The sequence below is a fragment of the Arachis stenosperma genome, chromosome 4, assembly GCF_014773155.1.
Source record: "Arachis stenosperma cultivar V10309 chromosome 4, arast.V10309.gnm1.PFL2, whole genome shotgun sequence".
Classification (NCBI taxonomy): Eukaryota; Viridiplantae; Streptophyta; class Magnoliopsida; order Fabales; family Fabaceae; genus Arachis; species Arachis stenosperma.
Window position 1 is genome coordinate 56,448,547 of NC_080380.1, and position 10,053 is coordinate 56,458,599.

The following is a 10,053-nucleotide window of genomic DNA, read 5'->3' on the forward strand; positions in this document are numbered from 1 at the left end:
ACGACCCAATGCACTTGCTGGTTCGCTGCACGAAGTTGTGAGAGAAGTGTGAACTCATGATTTCGTGTATCATAGGGTGAGTCTGAAGGGATACTGCATCTACCGTCCCATCATCCCAGTTCAGAATTTGGACATTAGGATCATACTCTGGCTGACCGACTTCAACTGCCAAAGTTGAGGAAGGCAGGATAACAGAGGCCTTGGCAGAAGAAACGGGACGAGGAACGACATCATCATTATCATCAGGGTCATAAGGGACAATCATACCATCTTTTACAATGTTATCTAAACTAAAAAGGGTAAGGTCAAGCTCCGGCGCAAGAACTCGAACCTGATCCTTCAAATTCTCATAAGCAGCAGTCACACTACTCACAAAATGACCCTGAAGCTTGGTGTAGTCAGATCGAGCAGATTCTAAACTGTTCCGTAACTCTACCATCTCTCTATAAGTTCGGACATAGCTATCCTTGTGCTTCTGGGCCATCTTCTTAAACAGATCTGCCAGAGCCTTAGCCACTGTAACCTGAACCTTTTCACCCTCCAACTCTTTCTCCAGTTTTGCCACCTTTTTTTCGAGCTCCTCCTTCAACCCCTTGACCCTACCATACTCCGACTTGGCCTCCTCCATGAAAGCCTTAGTGGCATAAACTGGAACATCCTGAGCAGTTCAGAATAAGGCCGCTCCCATATGTGCCATTTTAACACTGTTTCGGGTAATGATATCCAGATGGTGAAGGATGGATACATCAGCCGTAGGCACAATACCATAAGGAGAAATTTGTTGATCGACGAACCCCACGACATCAAAATCAGTGGCATCCAAATTAAAGGGCTCAGCAGTTCTCTGCTTCTTGGGAGAAGGGCCGGCAACAGACGGAAAGGCAGCACTGGAGGTCGGCAGAGGAAGATCGGATGAGACCAACCAGACGTTAGGAGTCAGGATGACTTTTTTGGGTCCAGAAGCGTCCGAGGTCGACCTCTTCAAGGAAGCCTTAGACGACCTCTCCCCGGGAACCTTGGCCGAGAGGTTTAGGGCCGCAGTTGTCTTTTTCGCCTTTTTAAAGGCCTTCATAGCATCATTATTTTTAACCATCTCTGAAAATATACAAAAGAAGTTGATCACTACCCAGTTAGAAAATTCTTGGTATTGAGATGGGGAGGCTGCACCAAGTTCTCTAACACAGTTACAAGAGCTTGTTCGACCTCATCCAACATCTCTCAGGAATATCTAAATACCACTACATTTTGTTGCCACTCCAAAGGAAAAGCAGGTTCATCATTCTCATCCAGAAAAAAGGGACGAGTTCCTTCAACAGCTCGGACCTTGAAAAAATAGTTCTTAAATCGCGGAAGGATTCATCATACATGGAAAAAACCTAGGTGGCCTTCTTCTTAACCACACTAGGCTTTGTCAGAATAAAAAGATAAAAGAGGAGGGATTGGGAAGGTTAGACACCCAATTCATGACACAGCAATTGGAATATTTTTATAAAACCCCAGGAATTAGGATGGAGTTGGGACGGAGCCATGTTACAAGACCACAACAGGTTGGTCTCAAAGGGAGTAAAAAGAAGAGTAATGTTCATCTAACTAAAAAAGAAGTCGTACGCATAGAAAAAAGGGCGATCTTCAGCAGCCCGATTGGAAAAACAAACTCTCTCTTTAGAAGTAGGGGATACAAGCTCATAGTTCTTCTCATCGCTACCATTACTCAAATCCTATGGAATTTCCTATGCTGCTCACAAAATTCAGAGTCAACCAGCAAAATACATAAAAGAACCAGAGAATCCACCTAGTCGGCCATGCCAGCAGGAACTTGGGAGGATGTTTCGACAATATTCTTACGGGAAGACATGGATCAACTATTCCTACAAAATGGAAAAAAAGGGGGGTTACTAATCAAACAGCTCGGGCAAATTGAGGAAGAATAGCTCAGACAAAAATGGATACAAACTCAAAACTATGGCATAGAGAATATCATAAATAACAAAAAAGGAAACCCCAGGACACAACCCAAAGTCCTGGGGCATCCTTTGGAGGCAGTAACAGAGTAAGAACTAAAGCCTACAACCCGACATCTCCCAGCAAGAGAATAACCTTCTTCTCAAAACAAGCGACACTCCGAAAAGAACTTTCACAAACCAAAAAAGCTATCAAAATTACCTTTCTACAAAGAGAACTATTATACATCAACATATGCCAAAAAAGCAACATTTTTTCAGAATCAAGAAAACTCATCATTCCAAAAGCAACAAAACCGAACATGCAAGCAGAAACAGTAGCTACATGCAAAACCCTAAAAGCGTCAACTATCAAGAAATGCGACAAGATTTGTACAAAAATAAAGAAACTCCCAGAGCACACATTATGGCAGCAATCAGATACAACAAAAACAGAGAAAAGATTCAAACTTTTCAACGCAAATGCAAGCAAGATCAAAGCTTTTCATGGCCAAATAGAACTTTAAAAGGAAAGAGCGTAAAAGAGGAAGAAAGAAAACCAACTTATAGAAAAGAAGGAGACGATAAACTGATTGAAGGTTGAAAACAAGCAACCAAAACGACGCCAACAAAGATTGCCCTCTCAAGAAGACAAAAAACAAGGGGGTAAAAGAGAAGAAGAGAAGTCTCAGGCAGGTTAAAACGAAACAGAAGAATAGAGAGAAAAGGGGAAGTTACAGCAAAACAAAAAGTAAGTGATTAAAAATGAAAGCGAGAGGCGAAAGAAACAAAGCATTAAAGAAATTAATGAGGCATTAAAAACCCTCGCACGTTCCCAAGAGAAGGAACGTTTGTTTCAAAATTATAAGAAACAAACGAAACGCTCTGTATTCAAAGGGAAACTCTACAAAGAAGAAAAGTGACAATGCTTGAGCTCGTCTTCACCAGAGAAGGATTGATGTCCTAAAATTAAGGACTCGACCTCAAAAAGGAAGACTGTACTCGAGCAGGGGCACTGTTCATATCCTGGGTCGAAGATGTCCCACCCAAGACGATCGACGACAAGCCAACCGACCTCTTCAGGTCCGAACTATCCGACCTCTTCTCCAAGAGCTCAGCCAAATCACCAGGAGAGCCCAAAAAGGGCCCAAACAGAGGAACACGACCCAAATCCAAAGGCAGCCCAAAGCCTATAGAGATAAGGGCAGTTCCCTTGAAGATAAGATGACTTCACTCAAAGATAAGATAAGATAACTATCTTATCTCCAGAAAGATCATTCCACACTATTATAAATACACTTGAGCACCCAGGTAAAACTCATACTCTGATTCTACTAAAAACCTGCTTAATACCCTTGCTAACTTAAGCATCGGAGTCCTTTGCAGGTACCACTGATGCACGAAAACTTGTCTCTCAACAAATTTCCCATCGGCAATTATACCGAATTGTCGTCATGTAAAAACTCACAATAGAGTGAGGTCGAATCCCACAGGGATTGATTGGTCGAGAAACTTTAATTAGAGGAGTGTTCTAGTCAAGCTAAGCCAAATTGAGTGAGAATTGCAAAAACTTAAATGCGGGAAAGATAAATGACATGAAATGTAAATTTGCATAATATTAAATGGGGAATTGGGGAGATGAACATGAAAGTAAATAACAGAAAGTAAAGAGAATGGGTAAGATCAGAGATGGGGGATTCATTGGGCTTAGGAGATGTTGCATTCTCTGGATCAAGTTCATCTTCATCTCTTTCGCAATCAATGCATTCATTGATCTCCTTGGCAATCTTAGGTGACTGGGTCCCAATTCCTTGGCAACCCAATCTCTCTAAGCTTGAAGAGATAAGGTTTGGTCACTGATTATACCACACACCTTCATAGATCAAAGTATTGGTAGGATTACATGTCACGATATCCATCCAACTCCCAACCTAATCCAATGTGAGAAAGCAATTCTAGCATGATCTCCTCATTCCTCTTCCAAGGCTCAGAGGAGATACAATTATGGAGAGTTTCTTTTCCAAGATAACTAACCAATTGGTTGAAGACCGAAAGCTTTCTAGCAAAATCAAGAGAAAAGAAAGAGGAAGAAGAATGAAAACTATAATTGATCCATCAAATTACAACAAAGCTCCCTAACCCAATGAAAAGGGTTTAGTTGTTCATAGCTCCGGGAATGGAATGGGTAAAAGAAAAGTGCATTGTAAAGTAACTAGAAATTGCAGAAAAAGTAAATATACAGAGTGTAGCTCCTAATAATGCCAAGCTCCTTTCTAGTTCAAAACTACTCCTATATATACTACTCTTCTAATCTTCTAGTTAGGTCTCCAAGTCTTGGATATGGGCCTTTGATCTTTAGTTGAAGCAGTTACAATCCTCAGTGGGCTTATCTTTACTTGCAAAAAGAGAGTGAGTCAGGCATGGTATGCAGTTAGTCAGGACGTTAGTGGTGTTGACGTTAAGTGTGAATTCTAGTTCGAAGACGTTAGTGACACTAACTTTGTCACTAACGTCCCAACCTATTTGAGTTACGTTAACTCCAATGTTAGTGGCACTAACGTGATCACTAATGTAGCATTTCCATCCTTTGCTAGCGTTATTGACGTTAACTTTGCAAATAACGCTGCTCCTTGTCCTTTTCTCCCACGTTAATGGTCCACGTTAGTGTAACTAACGTGGCCCTTAACGCAGGCATGCCAAGACTCGAGGGCGTTAGTGACACTAACTTTGTCACTAAGGCTACAAAATGCCCCCTCTTCCACGTTAGTGCTCACGTTAATTGCATTAACGTGGCCATTAACGTGGGTATGTTGCCATCTCCAATGTTAGTGACAAAGTTAGTGTCACTATCGTTGGCTCCTCATTCCTTGCTCCACGTTAACTCCTACGTTAGTGGCATTAACGTGGCCACTAACATAGGTGAACTTGGCATGATCCAATGTTAGTGACAACGTTAGCGATCCTCTATTGTTCTACATTAGAGCTCACGTTAATGGCATTAACGTGGCTCTTAACGTGGATGTTTTTGGCCTTTGCAACATTAGTAGTGTTAACTTCACCACTAACGTTGGAGCTTCCTTCTCTTTCCACGTTAGTTCCTACGTTAATGTAACTAAAGTGGCAACTAATATGGGTTGTGATGGCTTTCGAGGGCGTTAGTGGTGATAAATTTACCACTAACGTTGCAAGCTTGCTCCCTTTCCATGTTAGTGGTCACGTTAATGATACTAACGTGGCTGCTAACGTGGTTATTCTATGCTTCCTTTGTCCTGAAATCAAACAAACAAGGTGCATCAAAGCTTTGTTCCAGGTCATAGGATCTTGCACTAAATAAATTGGCATTCAATTCATGCATTATTCTCATGAAATCATGTAAAGTTCACAATGTTTTCTTAAATCAAGATGTAAGTGTATATTCATCCAAAACTTGCATATTACCTAAGAAAATGCATGAAACTATCTAAAAAAAGTAAAGAAATGGCTAGTGAAACTGGCCAAAATGCCCTGGCATCACAACACCTAACTTAAAGCTTGCTTGTCCCTAAGTAAGTACTGAAACATAAGGATGTTGACTGAAAGAATAAGAAAAACAAGTCCTTATTATAGAAGTTAGGTCCTTGGTTCACGGAGTTTCATGCATAGCAACTCAGGTTCATGCCTTTGTTGGTTTCCAGGTCCTTATCATGCCCTTGAATACTCACTTCATATCCTATGAGATCCTTATTCCTTGATCATTTCCCTTTTTTTTTCAGGGTTTACTGCTTTCTTAGGCTAAGTGCTTTGTGAGGAGGCAACTATTTAAGATAAGCTTTAAGCCAACACTCCCGAACCAGTTGGTTCAAGGTGCTAGGTATTGAAACACCCCTAAGGACCTACTCCCTCAGGTCTCTCCTCCACACATACACACCATAGGCATATGGTTTGTTATTTTCTTTCTTGAAGCCTTGGTGTCCAGCACCTCTTTGGGTTACTAAGTGCTTTATGGCAAGGTTGCTCTTGATAGTGGATTTTCAATTGATAATCTCGGGTTAGTTAACCCAGGTTACCAAGTGATAGAGCACTCCTAAGAACCTATTCATCCAAGCAGATCATTTGCACAAGAGCACCATAGACACATGCCTCAAGATTCAAACCCTTGGTGCCTAGCCTTATTTCCTGTTCTTTTTCCTTTCTTTTTCACACTCTAACTTTTCTTTTTCTTTTTCTTATTAGGATCTTGTTATTTAGCTAGTCTCATAGGATGTGCTTCAAGTACATGATTCAAAACACATAATTGCCCCTTATACCTTGCTAGTGAACCAACTTAGCTAGTCACTTAACACACCATAAATATTGGGACTTTTCTTCATAAAATGAACTCAACTCTTATTTCTTTCATAACATTTCTTTTCATTCATCTTAAAAGACAAGCATACAATTTAAGCAAGGTGAAGATGCAACAGGGAACTTAGACTAGCACATATAGACTTAAGAAAAGAAATCTTAAAGGCAGAATTGAAAATTCCTAAGCTACTATGGAGGCATGATCTATTTCATACATGATTTTTCTTATTTAGACTTGAAAGAGAGAAGAAGAAGGAACTCCACCACCTTTTGCTCACTAGGGATGCTAATGTTGATGCATGGAAACTTGTCTCTCAACAAATTTTCCTTCGGCAAGTATACCGAATTATCGTCAAGTAAAACTCACTATAGAGTGAGGTCGAATCCCACAAAGATTGATTGGTCAAGCAACTTTAGTTGGAAGAATATGCTAGTTGAGCTAAACAGAATTGAGATTGAGATGCAGAAATTTAAATTACTAGAAATTAAATAGCAGAAATTAAAGTGCAGAATCTTAAATGGGGAATTGGGGTAATGCTCATAAAAGTAAATGGCAGAAATTAAAGGGAATGGGTAAGATCAGAAATGGGAAGATGTTGCAATTCTCCGGATCAAATTCATTCTCATCTCTTCCTCAATCAATGCATTCATTGATCTCCTTGGCAATCTTAAGTGATTGGATTCCAATTCTTTGGTAATCCAGTCTATCAAATCTTGATCAATAGCCAATTTCTTGGTCAATTTCTCATGAGAAGAGATGAAGTATGGTCACTGATTATACCACATACATTTCCCAAATCAAGTATTGGTAGGATTATAGTCACATATCCATCCAAACCCAAATTGGTCCAGCATGAGAAAGCATTTCTAGCATGATCTCTTCATTCCTCTTCCAAGGTTCCGAAGAGATCCAATTATGGAGAGTTTCTTTTCCAAGACAACTAACCAATTGAATTAAGATTGAAAGCTTTCTAGTACTAAATTCCAATCAGGTGGGGTGATGATAGGAGTTGAGGATAGCTTCTTTTTTAAGTTTTCAAATGCTAGCATGCACTTCTCATCAAAGATAAATGGTGTATCAGACATTAGGAGATTGCTTAAGGGCTTGGCCATTTTTGAAAAATCTTTAATAAACCTTCTATAGAAGCCAGCATGTCCCAAAAAGCTCCTAATTGCCTTGACATCACTTGGTGGAGGTAATTTTTCAATTAGCTCCACCTTAGCTCTTTCTACCTCAATGCCTTGGAGAAACTTTATGGCCAAGGACTAATCCATCTGTCACCATGAAGTGACATTTTTCCCAATTCAAGACCAAGTTGGTCTCTTGACATCTTTTTAATACCAAGGCAAGATGGTTTAGGCAATTAAGAAAGGAGTCTCCGAATACTGAGAAGTCATCCATGAAAACTTCAATGAACTTCTCTATCATATTTGATAATATGGAAAGCATGCAGCGTTGAAAAGTTGCAGGTGCATTACTTAACCAAAATGGCATGCGCCTGTAGGCAAACACTCCATATAGGCAGGTGAATGATGTTTTCTCTTGGTCTCTTGGATCAACCACTATTTGGTTATATCCTGAATAACCATCTAGAAAACAATAATATGCATGTCCTGCAAGTCTTTCCAACATCTGATCCATGAAAGGAAGTGGTAAATGATCTTTTCTTGTGGCTTCATTGAGCTTTCTGTAGTCAATACACATCCTCCATCCTGTGACAGTTCTTGTCGGGATTAGCTCATTTCTTTCGTTGGGTACCATAGTGATTCCTCCTTTCTTGGGGACCACTTGAACTGGACTGACCCATTGGCTATCTGAAATTGGGTAGATTACTCCTCCCTGCCATAACTTCATGACTTCTTTCTGAACTACTTCCTTCATAGTTGGATTCAACCTTCTTTGGGGCTGAATGGAAGGTTTGGCATCCTCTTCCAGAAGTATCTTATGCCAGAAGTATCTTATGCATGCATATGGCTGAACTAATTCCCTTCAAGTCAGCAAGTGTCCATCCAATGGCATCCTTATGCTTTTGCAAGACTTGAAGCAACTTTTCCTCTTGTTCTTGGCTGAGGGCTGAGTTTATGATCACTAAATAACTTTTATTTTCTCCTAAGTATGCATACTTGAGAGTGGGTGGCAGTGCCTTCAGCTCAAGTTTGGGTACTTCTTTTCCTTCATCTTTCCCTTATAGTGTGCTTGGAACATGCATTTCAGCGGCTGCAGCCTCTTTGCTTGATGCTAATTCTTCTTCTTCTGTTAACTCCTCAAGTTCTTCTTCAAGTGTTTCTTGCACCAAAGCCTCCACCGAGTCCAACCTCATACATTCTCCCAATGAGTTGTGTGGGTAACTCATGGCCTTAAACACATTGAATATCATTTTCTCCTCATGTAATCTAAGGACAAGTTCACCTTTTTGGACATCAACGATGGCTCCGGTAATGGCCAAGAATAGCCTTCCCAGGATGATGGAAGTCTTAGCTCCTTCCTCCATGTCTAATACTACGAAATCTGCTGGAAAGATGAAGTCTCCCACCTTCACCAACAAGTCTTCTACTATTCTGTGGGGAAACTTAAATGATCTGTCTGCTAGTTGCAGGGCCATTCTTATTGGTTTAGCTACCTCAATCTTCCTTTTTTTCATCATTGCTAAGGACATCAGATTTTTGCTAGCTCCTAGATTGCATAAATCCTTTTCCACTGTGATTTCCCCTATGATACAAGGGATTTGGAAGCTCCCAGGATCCTTCAATTTCTGGGGCAATTTGTGTTGGATGATGGCACTGCATTCTTCGGTGAGTACCATAGTCTCATTGTTCTTCCAACTTCTCTTCTTTGTTATCAATTCCTTCAAGAACTTGGCGTAAAGTTGTATTTGCTCTATTGCTTCAGCAAAGGGTATGTTGATTTGTAGTTTCTTGAAGATTTCCAAGAATCTTGAGAATTGGTTATCCTCTCCCTTCTTCTTTAACTGCAGCTGCTGGGTGTATGGAGCTTTTGAGAGGCATGGTTTGAGCGCTTCTCCTTCTTGATGTGACTTAAGGGTGGAGATTCGAGTTCCCTCTTGTCCCATGTCTTCTTCATCTGAATTCTTCTCTGATGGTTTCTTATGGGTCTCCTTCAATTCCTTTCCATTTCTGAGGGTGATAGCTTGACATTTCTCCCTTTGCGCTGAGTTAGTGTTACTGCAGATTGATGTGTGGAAAACGATCCAACACAAAACTCACCGGCAAGTGTACCGGGTCGCATCAAGTAATAAAACTCACGAGAGTGAGGTCGATCCCACAAGGATTGAAGGATTGAGCAATTTTAGTTTAGTGGTTGATTTAGTCATGCGAATCAAGTTTTGGTTGAGTGATTTTGTATCTAACAGTAAGTAAATGACAGAAAATGTAAAGGGGGAGGAAAGAATTGCAGAAATTAAAGAGAATTGAAAGTAAAAGAGCTGAATCTTAAAGAACAAGAAATTAAATGACTGAAACTTAAAGTGCAAGGAATGTAAATTATAGTAACTTAAAGTGCAAGAAATATAAATTGCTTGAATGGAAAAGGGATTTGAGGACTGGGATTTCAGAATTCAAGAAAGGGAAATTAAATTGCAACAATTATCAAAGCAAGAGATGGTTTGAGTTCTGTTAGATCTCAAACAGAAAGGGAAAATAAATTGCAGCAGGGGTTCACAGAAGAACCAAAAGGAAAATAGGATCTCAGGACTCCAGAGACTAGATAGCAAAGTCTAGATCTCAATTGCCTTCCCAGATCCAAATTCACAAAGCAATTAACAAGAAATTA

The 10,053-nt window shown here is 40.2% G+C and overlaps 1 protein-coding gene across 1 annotated transcript; it reads right to left on the bottom strand.

Moving 5' to 3' along the window:
* Positions 1–8,449: 8,449 nt before the first annotated feature.
* Positions 8,450–9,334, bottom strand: LOC130975003 (uncharacterized). Its single transcript, XM_057899838.1, has one exon. It carries the CDS (start codon positions 9,332–9,334, stop codon positions 8,450–8,452), a length of 885 nt encoding a protein of 294 aa, XP_057755821.1.
* Between the last annotated feature and the right edge of the window lie 719 nt (positions 9,335–10,053).

What these genes read in the sequence shown, in the direction of transcription:
- LOC130975003 (XM_057899838.1), bottom strand. Translation starts at nt 9,334, where the DNA reads ATGGGACAAGAGGGAACTCGAATCTCCACCCTTAAGTCACATCAAGAA.